General features: G+C 47.1%; 1 protein-coding gene across 1 annotated transcript in view; it reads right to left on the reverse strand.

The window, feature by feature from the left end:
• The window catches only part of KCNK12 (potassium two pore domain channel subfamily K member 12), a 49929-nt gene extending 43441 nt beyond the window's left edge, over positions 1-6488 (reverse strand). The window contains exon 1 of the mRNA XM_019415774.2: positions 5491-6488. Coding sequence (XP_019271319.1) covers positions 5491-5881 — 391 coding nt within the window. The 5' untranslated portion in view covers positions 5882-6488. The remainder of the gene's footprint in view (positions 1-5490) is intronic.
• Between the last annotated feature and the right edge of the window lie 7699 nt (positions 6489-14187).

Raw genomic sequence — 14187 nt, forward strand, 5'->3', positions numbered from 1 at the left:
AAAGCAATGGAGGCTAAAAATGCTGAAGCCACAGACTTGTTCAAGGGGCGGCTCAGCCCCAGGGACTGAATGCAATCCTGGAGAAAACCAAGTGGCAGTCTGTGGCCTGTTTCCATGGAACAAGCAGCTGGATAACTGGTCTCTGTCAGGCCATGGAGAGGTATAGGCTCAGCTTGGGGGAGACCAGACAGTCCCTCACTTGGAAGGGGCTGGCCACAGAAGCCAAGAAGACAGCAGTATCCACTGACTCAGCAATTTCACCACTGAGAATTCAACCCAAGGAGATATTACAGGAGGAAAAGGCCATCTGCATAAAGATGATCACTGTGGCATTACTCAAAATAGCCCCAAACAGGGAACCACCCGGCTTCCCAGCAATAGGGGTAGTAAATTATAGAACATCAACCAGATGGAATATTATGCACCCACTAAAATTAGCATGTGAAGGCTATGTGGAAACCTAGAAACAACACTGATGATAAAATGTTAACAAAAGGGAAGAAGCTTAGCACAGATCAGTTCTCTTTCTTTTCCCTATGAAAGGTGTGCCAGAGAACTACAGTTGTATTATGAGTGATTTGCTCTCTTGTTCACTGAATAAATAACGATCGAGTGTCCACCATGTGCTGGGGTCAGGGCTGGGTGCTGCGGATGGGTGTGGATGAGAATGCGTTTCCTTAAAGGTCCTTCAAAGCTGTCATAGCACCATCTTTCAATAAAAAATAGTTGATGGGGGAAATAAGTGAGGAAAGGGGCTCCATTCCTTCTGGGTAATGTTATTTGCCTCCTGGGATCAGAACCACCTCCAGTTGGATTACATACATGTTAGAAGAAAACCGAATGTAAATGTGGCGGTGACATTTCGGTCTTATAATGTCTTAGTTTCCTTTGAAGTGAAAACCGTTTTAAAAATCCATGTGAAAAAAAGAGGAAAAAAGTTAGGACTTGTTACTAATCTCGCGGCTGAATAATTAAGTGTGCCTAATTCTGAAAGTAGCAAGCTAAATTATGCAGTGTCAACAGTGACAACTCTCATATACCTACACCATCCCGTCTAGAGCGGCGTGGTTTTAACTTTATAGCTCAAATACGCTGCCAGCAAACCTAATAAAAGGAAGCAAAAATATTTCTGTTTATATCAAGCTGCCATTTGAGAAAGACTTTTAAATATGTTCTTCCCTATGTGTAAATCTGACAGCAGTTGCATAATTAAAACCCCAGTAGAGAGTTTCCTTTTAATCTTTTCAAAGTAAACCAGTAAAACATCCTTTAGGATGTGAAACGATGGATTAATACCCTTTGGATTGCTTGAATATCTTTGAGCTAGAGCACTGCCTCCAAGAATATTGTTTAGTGCGAACAGAACACAAGCCGCCATCTTTACCTGGAGGAGTTCATGTAATCACAGGAGATGCAGATAATGATCTGCCAAAGGCCACACATGGATCTACGATGAGCTAGACTTGTCTTGGATTTTGTTAAATTGAGGAATGAATAAATGAATGCATTCACATTAAAACAAACTTGATTTCAACCCCTTAGGAATATGTCACATCGCATAAATGAAAGAAATAATACTACTCAGGGTTTCAGTTCAGTGTAAGCAATCAATATGAATAATTTAGACCACAAAGTGGATTTGTATTTTGCTTGAGCTATTCAGGCTGACTTCCTGCACAGCCTCAACTACTGCTGAACAATCACTGGCAAATTTTCCCACTGGATCTGTACCATGTGGACACACATGTGTCTATACCACTGCAAACTACCTAGCTCTGGTATGGGGCCCTGTTCAAGCCAAATGTCCAGACAAATATTCCATGTTATCATGGTGTTTCATCTAACCCTAAATACAGCCACATGTGTGTCTCCCTCTAGCTGAAGGCCCATTCCTGCCCCTTCTTCCCTTTCCTTATGTGTGTGTGTGTGTGTGTGTGTGTGTGTGCGCGCGCACACACACACACACACACACACACACACACACACACACACATTGGGGCAAAAGAAGGCAGAAAGCAAGTGGTTTCCATCTCTGTACCATTCTGATAAACACCAGAAGGTCTCCTACTTGTTAGTACCTGTCTCTGACTGACCTTCTTGGTATTGGCTCTTGCCTTCCCAGCTGTCTTAGACCTGCCAGATGCTTCTCATCTGTCTGACCTCTAACATATGTTTGATCCTTCAAGTGTTCTCTGGACTTAATCAGTTCTTGGCCTGACCAACAGACCAGTTCTGCCCAGCCCTGCCCTGATGTCAGACCATCCCCCCACATGCCCATTATTAAATACTTCAGTCTCAAACAAGAAGGTGTCCGCCACTTATATGCATGAAACTGGTAGACCAAACACTGCACAACATGGATTCTCGATCCAGCTGAACATAGAATTAACTGTGACCTGAGACAATTCCTTTAGAACTTTGCACCACACGGGACTGGACTAAAGGTCTCCTCCTTGTTCTAATCATCTTTAGTGAAAATAGCCAGGATATGTTGCCCATAAATGCTATGATCCATCTGCCGTGGAATATGCTTTAACCTGTGTCTTATAGAATAAGCTTTAACTTTTCAAAACGTAGCACCGGGCCTGACATACACAATACATCAATATTTATAGAATAAATAAAGGAAGATTTGTCCATACGAACATCTAGATGAATCATTTAGCAGGGTCCATGCACCACAAAAGAGGAATGCCCACCGCTGCATGGACCATCTATACCATGATATCCACTGATCAGAGAAAACGGAGTGCATGCTAATTTTCCTCTTCACTGGATGAGGTGGCAGGCAGAGAATCCTGACTGCCCATTTTGGACCAAGCTGTGGCTTCCTGAGCTGCTAAATCCACAAAAGCACCAATACTAATAATAATTGTCTCTGAAGACTCAGGGCATTTAAGGGAAAGAAACTGATGTATGTAGACCTTTACTTACATCTCATCTAAGTATATTTTGCAAGAGAAGGCTGAAATGACAACCATGCTACTTTGGGATTCAGCAGAACTTATATGACAGAAGTGACCAGTTTGAACCAGTGCTCCAGGCCATGGCAGCACGTGGATCCTGCTACTCGTGTAGCTGTCTTGGCATCCCTGCAAAGGTCTAGTTCAATGCTAAGTTGTCCACAGGCTAGTTCCTGTCCCTGAGTGTAGCTCCCCTGAGAGATGAATGTCTCCGTGCAGCAGATTTTGGAAACAATGTGCTGGGTCATTCGTAACACAGCCACATGCTTCACTGTAGCCCTCCTACACTGCTTGCCTACATCTGAGAACACAAATCAAGAAAGAGAACATAGTTCCTTTCTGCTTGACTAAAGAACAGCCACTCCTGCCAGTAGCTTAAAGGGCTTGGAACAATTTGCCAACACACAGACTTGATTTCGTGCAAGGACTGAGAGAAGCTTTAGAAGCTGTGGCTGGGCAGTGCATGAAGAAATTGATGGGTGCTCATCCGAGAGGCACAGAGACCAACAGGTCACTGGCATGGGGCCCCATCTGGATGGACTCACTCCCTGTAGGGGAAGAGGACACTGCTAACACCTCTCCCTTTAGCGTGTACGTTCCATTAGGAAGCTGAAGCCAGAGCATGTAACCGGGAGAGAAATGCTGTGGCCATCCAATATGTGCACAGGTGTGCCTCTAGGTGGAAGAAAGCAAAAGGGTGTGTTTCCAAGAGGAAGAGCACAAATCAGTAATGAGCTATGAGTGCATGATGTCATCCTCTAGGACTAAGCATCCTTAGTACTTTTAAAGCACTTAAAAAAAAAACTCTAGTTGCTATAGCAACTTGATGCAGCTCTTACAAGGGGATTTTTTTGAGGGGGGTCATTTTATATCTTCAATCACCATAACAACATGATATAGCTTTTAAAAGGTATTTTTACCAAATTTGTGTGTGCTTTGGGCTTGGGCCATATTTGCCATTTCTATTTAAAATAATCAGATGAAGCATGACACATGAAAAATCATTGAAGGAAAGGAAGCCCTTTCGTAGACTATACATATACACTCAGAGAGACATCTCTAAGCTGCTCATATCCTGCACATGGATGAAGTCTTTCTCTGCCTCTCAGCAGCCATCTGCGATGGCTTACACTGGCCAGTTGGTCTATGCACACCTCTGAGCTGGCATACAAAACCAGCCCAGAACCTACCCATGGAAGTTGTGTCTATGCAATCCCTCACTTCTCAACCCAGTGAAACCAGCCCTCTCTTCCAAAACTACCACCAGGAGATAGTGCCTTGGGGTGACTAGTGATATGGCCAGCCAAATGCCCTCTCCCACCCTGGAGCTCAAAGCAGGAGCGGACGGCACACACACACAAAATCTCACCGAAGTGGCAATCCTGTATTTATTCTGCACTCTGTAGTAACTGAGGAGGAGGTCTGTTTCACATGACACCCAGCATCCTCAGAAAGGGGGGATGGGGAAAGTGGGTGACAGGAGAAGAAAAAAGAAGGAAGGGGTGTAGTGCTGAGCAGCCAGTGGCTCCAAGATCTCTACAGGAGAGGCTGGTGGGATGGGGGTGGGGGTGTGAAAGTAGAAGTGGGGGGCTTGAAAGAGTATTTACACATCATATTTTGTGTGGTTCTGAAACCGTGAACTGTTTATACCAAACATAAGAAGGAATGATAAAAAGTATGGAGAAACTGCCCCCTCCCCACCCCACCCGGTTATCCCTTGGTGCCACTATTGGTTGGAAAAGATGGCAAGGTAACGAGAGAGGTCTAGAAATTGGAGGAGAAGCTGGGAAGCGGGTGGAGGGAGAAGGGGGAGAAAATCCAAGTGGGAAGGGGGGCGGAATAAGAGCGCTGAAATCCTGGCCTCAGAGTCTAAGGGCTTTTCTTTGGTGGAGGGGGCGGTGTAGACTGTAGGAGTAGCGGGTGGGAAGGAGATCAAGGAAAGTGTTCGTCCTCCCCAGGGTAAAGGGCTAGAGGATGCTGAAGAAAAACGTGGAAAAGAAGAAAGAAAAGAGAGATTAAAAAAAAGAGAGATAAAAACGTGGTGAGTGGAGGGAAAGGGGGCTTCCCAAATCATCTGGATGAGGAAACAGACCCAGGGGGCGTGAGAAATAGAAGGAAATAGAAGGCCCTAGACGCTTATTCTCACAAGTCCTTTTAGAGGAGAAAACTGAGGCGCACAGAGGTCAAGTTACGGAGCTGGGAAGCGCTAGAGCGCGCGGGCGGCCGCGGGTCAGCCCAGTGGCTGGGTGAGGGTTCTCCCCATTGGGCCGTACTGCCTGGCGAGTCACCGCTGGGTGAGCGCCAGAGATGGGTCTCCCAGGCCACTTACCGCGCCGAAAGCCAGTTAAGAAAGAGAAGGGTCAGGAGGAGGGGGACCGGCGGAGGGGTGAGGGCAAGACGAAACTAGGCAGTGGGGCATTAGAAGGGAAGGGGGAAGCCGAGGGACGCGGACCAGCCGCCGAGCGGTAGAAAGGGTGGCAGGTGAAAGGCGCGGAGAGGAAAGGCGCGCGCCGGGCGCGCTGCTCACCTATGGTGGATACCACTGTGCCCACGAAGTAGAAGGCGCCAGGGAAGTCCCAGCGCGGGCGCAGCGCGTCTGCTCGGACGCCGGCAGCCAGCGCGGCCTCGTAGTGCCGGAGGAAGGCGCGCAGCTCTGGCTCCGCCACGCCGTGCGCCGCGCTGAAGTTGCGCAGCGTGGCGCCCCAGCGCGCCCGCGCCTCCGCCTCGCCCGGGCTCTCGAGCGCCGAGAAGACTGTGGCGCCCGCCACCAGGTAGAGGCCGATGAGCGCCGCCAGCAGCACGAAGCGACCCGTGTCCTCGTTGAGGTGCGAGCGTCGGCAGCAGCAGCAGCAGCAGGAGGGGCGCGGCAGGCGGCGGCGGCAGCGGCGGGGCGGGGGCCGGGGGCTGCGGGAGGACATGGTCCGGAGCTCAGCCCCAGGGCCGGGGCGGCGCTCGGGGCCCGGGCCGCGACATCCCCCCCGCGGGAGCAGAAGCGTGAGGATGGTGGCCAGGGGTCGGGGGCCGCCGCGGAGCCCCTTGCCGCTTCTCCCAGAGCCCGGACGGCGGGGCGCCTCGCCTCCGCCTCCTCCTTGGCACTCAGGCCGCACACGGGTCCCGCGGCCCTTCGGGCGCCCGGGCTGGGACGCTCCTCTCCGCGCCCCGACGCCTCGCCGGCTCCCGCGGCTCCTCACCAGCCACCCTCGGGCGCGGGGGTCTGAAGCTAGGCCCCTGCCGCCCTGTGGCCGGCGTCCACGGGGCCCCGGGCCTCATACTCTTCTCCAGACAGGCCGCGGGCTGCGGGCGGGGCGGGCTGGGGAACCCGGGAGCCTAAGACTGGGACGCCGCAGCAGGGCACGAAGAGAGCCCCTGGGGTCGTCCCATGAGGCGTTCCCTGCTTGGCGGCTCCCAGGCTCCGGCTGCACCCGCAGTCCAGCTCCCACCCCCGGGCCTGAGCCGGCGGCGTCGGCTTCGGAGCCTCAGAACCGAGCCGAGTCCCGGGAAGCGCTCCCTTTCCAGCTCCAGCCGGAGAGCCGCCCGGCACGGAGAGGCGGAGTCACCGGCGCCCGGGGCGGGGTGTTGAAGGCGGGGGGGGGGGGGGGGGGGGAGATAAGGATGGGAGGGAAGGGGTGGGGAGTTGGGCTGCTGCGACGCCTCCCAGTCGTTCCGGCGGCATTAAATGCGGGGCACCGAAGCAGGTGTCCGGACTGCGGTGCTGGCTACCACCCTGTCGGGGAACCCCGTCCGTCCCCTCCCTGAGCTTCGGCTTCGGAATCCCTTTCTTATCTCCAAGCTGCTGCCAAACTTTGCTCAACTTGGTGGTGCCCTGAGGTCGCAGGGCGTTGGGGGCCACACAACGCGAATCCCCCGACACCCGGTTCTTGGGCTGCAACCGAAGTTTAAGTTCCCTCTTCTTCCTGGATCCTTCCGCAGCTCTAGGTCTCTGAAGGTTCCTTTGCAGAAATGATCCCGCCTGGGAAGGAATGGGGGTGGGGTCACTCGGCTCTTGGAGACCCGGGAGTGAGGGAGTCTCCTCCCCTTCCCAACCTAGCAGGCGGCCGGCGTCAGCACCGCGGACAGCGCATCGGTGCGGCAGCCGGGGGGCGGGCGGCTCTAGGGCTGCCGGGGCCCGCAGCGCGGGGCGAGGCCCGTCATCCTGCTGCGCGCTGCTCCCCAAACCCTGTTTCCCTTTCTCCTTCTCCTGTGTTCCCCCAGTCAGCGGCAGGTACAGTTGCTGAAGCAGAGTGCTGACAGGGCGAGGACGCTGCGGAACAGAGACAGGGGAGGAGTCAGGGGATCGAGGTGCCACCGGAGGAGGAGGAGGCGTCCAAACCCACCCTGCTGCTGGGTCTTCTTTTGCCACCCAGCCCCCTTACCCCTCTAGCCCAGGATCGGGGAGTCTGGATAGGAACCTGGCTGCGGTGGGGTGGGTAGAAGGGTAGAGGAAGCTCACTAGAGGGCTCTCAGGAGGCCGGCGTGGGGGGGCGGGGAAAGGGTGTGCTTTTGAGTGTGGCGGGGGCGGGGAATCGTCGTCCCCTGGTCCCGCCGCGCCCGGGAAACAGCAGGTGCTCCGCGCTACCGCGGGAGCTTCTCCGCGAACACAGTCCGGGCTTGGCCTGGGTCACAAAGTTCTGTGGTGAGGAACACCTTAGGTACCGACGAAACACCACCTTATTCAGGCAGCCAGCCCTTTCTCTGCCCCCTTCCGATGACGATGATGAATCCACGCAGATACAGAAAATAAAAACAATGATGGTAACTGTATTTAAATACCCTAGGTGGGTGAACTGGGGCAAAATGCAGAACTGTTTCCCCACCCCATTTCCCAAGCTATCTGGCCTCCACAATAGAAAACACTGAGCTAAGGTCGACCAAAAGTGGTGGCAGCATCGTCCGACCCCTCAGGGTCCGGGTGCTCAAAGTGGTTCCTGAAGGAGCCTCAGTCCACTCACTGAACATTCCCCTGCTTGGAAACCAAGTACTTCTGACCCCATGCCCCCACATGGAGACTGGAGGTGGGTGGGGAGCAGGAGAGCTGGCAGAAAGCTAAAAGGCATCTGACTTGGGATGTTGATTTGCTTAAACCAGGCACATTGGAGACTTGGATCTTCCTAGAAATGCTGTTCCAGTTTGTAGATGGAGCCAACTGCACTCCCCTCCGTGTTAGGGAGGGACAGATGAGAAGAGGATCCATCACCATAGTCAGAATTAGGCTTTCTGGCTGTGGGTGGCACGTGTCATGTTTTGCGATGATCTTATTAGAAAGGGGCAGGGGAATCTTTGCGTGAAGGGGAGAATCTCATAGTGGGAGGCTTAAGCAAACACAGATTATTGCCTTCGCAGACTATTGCTTTATTTGCAAAATGCCCTTCAATTATTCTTTTTCCACGGCTTTGCCTCCCTTGGGCTCTCCACTGGTGTTGCCCCAACTTGTTCTGTCTTCCCTATGATACTCCCATCTCTACAAATTCCTGAAGGCAGGGGGGACAGCCCAGCCATAGGCCTTCAGGGCTGGGTTCCACTTGACCGAAGTATCTGACAGACGCCCTGAGAAGTATCATTCCAGGAGTCAGCCCTAGAAGCCTCTAGAGGCAGCTGAAGGGCATTGCCAGACCTCAGGGCCTTTCTTTGCCCAGAATCCCAGGGCAGGGACAGAGTGCTTTGCTGCAGTGTTCTGTGCCTCTGGACCAGCTCCTTGCCCAGTTGGCAAAGGGCCTGCCTTGTCCTCCAGCTTGTTATTCTAGCTTGATTAGCAGCAAACCCCTGGCATCAGTCTCAGCTCTGAATGATCTAATCAATTTATATAATAGGAAAATGATGAGTTCCCTGCACACAGGCACGGGTCCTTTGAGGGACCAGCCCCATGATGAATGCCACTTTGCCCACTGAATCAATATTTAAGTCACTGATTTCCAGCTGGCTATCCTCAAAGCCTTCACCTTGGCCCTGAATTACTGCAAGAGCCTCCTAGGGATGAAGACTTGCTATCTCAGATGTCTCCCTTTTTAGCTCCATGTTGCCTGCATCTGCCAGTCATTGCTGTGCCCATGCCATTTGATCTGATCACTTGACTAATGTCCCTAGACCACAGTCTTCCATGGTCTCCCAAAGATATTAAAACCCTGCTATTCAAACCCTTGATGATATGATTCCCAGCAAATCATTCCAGGCTCCCTTTCTACTACATCTTGCTTATCCCCCAAGTGTTCCATACTCAGCTCAGTCATCAGGCCTTTGCTAATGCTATGGCCCCTGCCAGAGTGCCATCTTCTTTCTCCTCCTCTCCAGCTCTTCAAATATACAGCTCAGCTCAGGTTAGAACTTTTTTCCAGAAAAATTTTCCTTTGTAGGATATTTTGACCCAATCACTTTGATGCCATCATTTCAATCCTAAGATCATTTGATTCTGCTATGCCCTTGAGAACTTCAAATAAGACATCTGAATGGGCACAGGTCTTCTCTTTTTCTCTATTGCTGCCATTTGTAAAAGAAAACACAATGACAGGAATGTAAACCAGGAAAATTGGGAAAGGTCAACTGCACCCAATTGGCAACTCTACTCTATGTATATATCCAAGATCAGTGAAAAGATATATCCACACAAAAGCTTGTCAGTGAATGTTCATAGCAGTATTATCAATAATAGCCAAAAAGTGGAAACAACCCATCAAGTTCATAAGTGTCCATCAACTTATGAATGGATAAGTACAATGGGATATATCCATACAATGACATATTCAAGCATAAAAAGGAATGAAATACTGAACACATACTACAACATGAATGGATCTTGAAAGTATTAAGTATTAAGATGCCAGTCACAAAAGATGATGCATTGTATGATCTCATTTATAAGAAATGTTCAGAATAGGAGAATCCATAAAGATAGAAGTAACTTAGTGGTTGCTTAAAGCTAAGGAATTGAGGAGGAATAGGAGTGACTGCTAATGGGTATAGGAGTTTCCTTGAGGGTTATAAAAATATTCTAAAATTGTGGTGATGATTACACAGTTATGAGAATATACTAAAAAGCATCAAATTGTATATCTTAAATGGGTGGATTGTATGCTATGTGAATTGCATCTCAATAAAGCTATTAAAAATACACCTACAACTAGTTGACCAAATTTTTATTGAAAAAATGGAAATAGGAAAGAACTGATCCCAAGGAACATGATTTCTTTAAAATAAAAAAATAGGAAAAATTGGGAAAAGTTTAGCTGTGCTAAAGAGAAATTTTTTTTTTAATTTTTCAAGTAATTTTTTATTTTTATTTTATTTTATTTTTTAAATATATGAAATTTATTGTCAAATTGGTTTCCATACAACCCCAGTGCTCATCCCAAAAGATGCCCTCTTCAATACCCATCACCCACCTTCCCCTCCTTCCCACCCCCCATCAACCCTCAGTTTGTTCTCAGTTTTTAAGAGTCTCTTATGCTTTGGCTCTCTCCCACTCTAACCTCTTTTTTTTTTTTTTTTCCCTTCCCCTCCCCCATGGGTTCCTGTTAAGTTTCTCAGGATCCACATAAGAGTGAAAACATATGGTATCTGTCTCTCTCTGTATGGATTATTTCACTTAGCATCACACTCTCCAGTTCACCCACATTGCTACAAAGGGCCATATTTCATTCTTTCTCATTGCCACGTAGTACTCCATTGTGTATACAAACCACAATTTCTTTATCCATTCATCAGTTGATGGACATTTAGGCTCTTTCCATAATTTGGCTATCGTTGAGAGTGCTGCTATAAACATTGGGGTACAAGTGCCCCTATGCATCAGTACTCCTGTATCCCTTGGGTAAATTCCTAGCAGTGCTACTGCTGGGTCATAGGGTAGGTCTATTTTTAATTTTTTGAGGAACCTCCACACTGTTTTCCAGAGTGGCTGCACGAGTTTGCATTCCCACCAACAGTGCAAGAGGGTTCCCATTTCTCCACATCCTCTCCAGCATCTGTAGTCTCCTGATTTGTTCATTTTGGCCACTCTGACTGGCGTGAGGTGATATCTGAGTGTGGTTTTGATTTGTATTTCCCTGATGAGGAGCGACGTTGAGCATCTTTTCATGTGCCTATTGGCCATCCAGATGTCTTTAGAGAAGTGTCTATTCATGTTTTCTTCCCATTTCTTCACTGGATCATTTGTTTTTCAGGTGTGGAGTTTGGTGAGCTCTTTATAGATTTTGGATACTAGCCCTTTGTCCGATACGTCATTTGCAAATATCTTTTCCCATTCCGTTGGTTGCCTTTTAGTTTTGTTGATTGTTTCCTTTGCTGTGCAGAAGCTTTTTATCTTCATAAGATCCCAGTTGTTCATTTTTGCTTTTAATTCCCTTGCCTTTGGGGATGTGTCAAGTAAGAAATTGCTACGGCTGAGGTCAGCGAGGTCTTTTCCTCCTTTCTCCTCTAGGGTTTTGATGGTTTCCTGTCTCACATTCAGGTCCTTTATCCATTTTGAGTTTATTTTTGTGAATGGTGTGAGAAAGTGGTCTAGTTTCATTCTTCTGCATGTTGCTGTCCAGTTCTCCCAGCACCATTTGTTAAAGAGACTCTCTTTTTTCCATTGGATATTCTTTCCTGCTTTGTCAAAGATTAGTTGGCCATACGTTTGTGGGTCTAGTTCTGGGGTTTCTATTCTATTCCACTGGTCTATGTGTCTGTTTTTGTGCCAATACCATGCTGTCTTGATGATGACAGCTTTGTAGTAGAGGCTGGGATTGTGATGCCTCCTGCTTTGGTCTTCTTCTTCAAAATTACTTTGGCTATTCGGGGCCTTTTGTGGTTCCATATGAATTTTAGGATTGCTTGTTCTAGTTTCGAGAAGAATGCTGGTGCAATTTTGATTGGGATTGCATTGAATGTGTAGATAGCTTAGGGTAGTATTGACATTTTGATAATATTTATTCTTCCAATCCATTAGCACGGAATGTTTTTCTATTTCTTTATATCTTCTTCAATTTCCTTCATAAGCTTTCTATAGTTTTCAGCATACAGATCTTTTACATCTTTGGTTAGATTTATTCCTAGGTATTTTATGCTTCTTGGTGCAATTGTGAATGGGATCAGTTTCTTTCTTTGTCTTTCTGTTGCTTCATTATTAGTGTATAAGAATGCAACTGATTTCTGTACATTGATTTTGTATCCTGCAACTTTGCTGAATTCATGTATCAGTTCTAGCAGACTTTTGGTGGAGTCTATCGGATTTTCCATGTATAATATCATGTCATCTGCAAAAAGTGAAAGCTTAACTTCATCTTTGCCAATTTTGATGCCTTTGATTTCCTTTTGTTGTCTCATGGCTGATACTAGAACTTCCAACACTATGTTAAACAACAGCAGTGAGAGTGGACATCCCTGTCATGTTCCTGATCTCAGGGAAAAAGCTCTCAGTTTTTCTCCATTGAGGATGATGTTAGCTGTGGGCTTTTCATAAATGGCTTTTATGATGTTTAAGTATGTTCCTTCTATCCCGACTTTCCGAGGGTTTTTATTAAGAAAGGATGCTGAATTTTGTTAAATGCTTTTTCTGCATCGATTGACAGGATCATATGGTTCTTATCTTTTCTTTTATTAACGTGATGTATCATGTTAATTGATTTGCAAATGTTGAACCAGCCCTGCATCCCAGGAATGAATCCCACTTGATCATGGTGAATAATTCTTTTTATATGCTGTTGAATTCGATTTGCTAGTATCTTATTGAGAATTTTTGCATCCATATTCATCAGGGATATTGGCCTGTAGTTCTCTTTTTTTACTGGGTCTCTGTCTGGTTTGGGAATCAAAGTAATACTGGCTTCATAGAATGAGTCTGGAAGTTTTCCTTCCCTTTCTATTTTTTGGAATAGTTTGAGAAGGATAGGTATTATCTCTGCTTTAAACGACTGGTAGAACTCCCCTGGGATGCCATCTGGTCCTGGACTCTTATTTATTGGGAGATTTTTGATAACTGATTCAATTTCTTCGCTGGTTATGGGTCTATTCAAGCTTTCTATTTCCTCCTGATTGAGTTTTGGAAGAGTGTGGGTGTTTAGAAATTTGTCCATTTCTTCCAGGTTGTCCAGTTTGTTGGCATACAGTTTTTCATAGTATTCCCTGATAATTGCTTGTATTTCTGAGGGATTGGTTGTAATAATTCCGTTTTCATTCATGATTTTATCTATTTGGGTCATTTACCTTTTCTTTTTGAGAAGCCTGGCTAGAGGTTTATCAATTTTGTTTATTTTTTCAAAAAACCAACTCTTGGTTTCATTGATCTGCTCTACAGTTTTTTTAGATTCTATATTGTTTATTTCTGCTCTGATCTTTATTATTTCTCTTCTTCTGCTGGGTTTAGGGTGTCTTTGCTGTTCTGCTTCTATTTCCTTTAAGTGTTCTGTTAGATTTTGTATTTGGGATTTTTCTTGTTTCTTGAGATAGGCCTGGACTGCGATGTATTTTCCTCTCACGACTACCTTCGCTGCATCCCAAAGCATTTGGATTGTTGTATTTTCATTTTCGTTTGTTTCCATATATTTTTTAATTTCTTCTCTAATTGCCTGGTTGACCCATTCATTCTTTAGTAGGGTGTTCTTTAACCTCCATGCTTTTGGAGGTTTTCCAGACTTTTTCCTGTGGTTGATTTCAAGCTTCATAGCATTGTGGTCTGAAAGTATGCATGGTATGATCTCAATTCTTGTATACTTATGAAGGGCTGTTTTGTGACCCAGTATGTGATCTATCTTGGAGAATGTTCCATGTGCACTCGAGAAGAAAGTATATTCTGTTCCTTTGGGATGCAGAGTTCTAAATATATCTGTCAAGTCCATCTGATCCAATGTATCATTCAGGGCCCTTGTTTCTTTATTGACCGTGTGTCTAGATGATCTATCCATTTCTGTAAGTGGGGTGTTAAAGTCCCTGCAATTACCACATTCTTGTCAATAAGGTTGCTTATGTTTGTGAGTAATTGTTTTATATATTTGGGGGCTCCCGTATTTGGCACATAGACATTTATAAATGTTAGCTCTTCCTGATGGATAGACCCTGTAATTATTATATGATGCCCTTGTTCATCTCTTGTTACAGCCTTTAATTTAAAGTCTAGTTTGTCTGATATAAGTATGGCTACCCCAGCTCTCTTTTGACTTCCAGTAGCATGATAAATAGTTCTCCATCCCCTCACTTTCAATCTGAAGGTGTCCTCAGGTCTAAAATGAGTCTCTTGTAGACAGCAAATAGATGG

Source organism: Panthera pardus, unplaced genomic scaffold (genome assembly GCF_024362965.1).
Source record: "Panthera pardus isolate Hobbes unplaced genomic scaffold, ASM2436296v1 HiC_scaffold_25, whole genome shotgun sequence".
NCBI classification, from domain to species: Eukaryota; Metazoa; Chordata; class Mammalia; order Carnivora; family Felidae; genus Panthera; species Panthera pardus.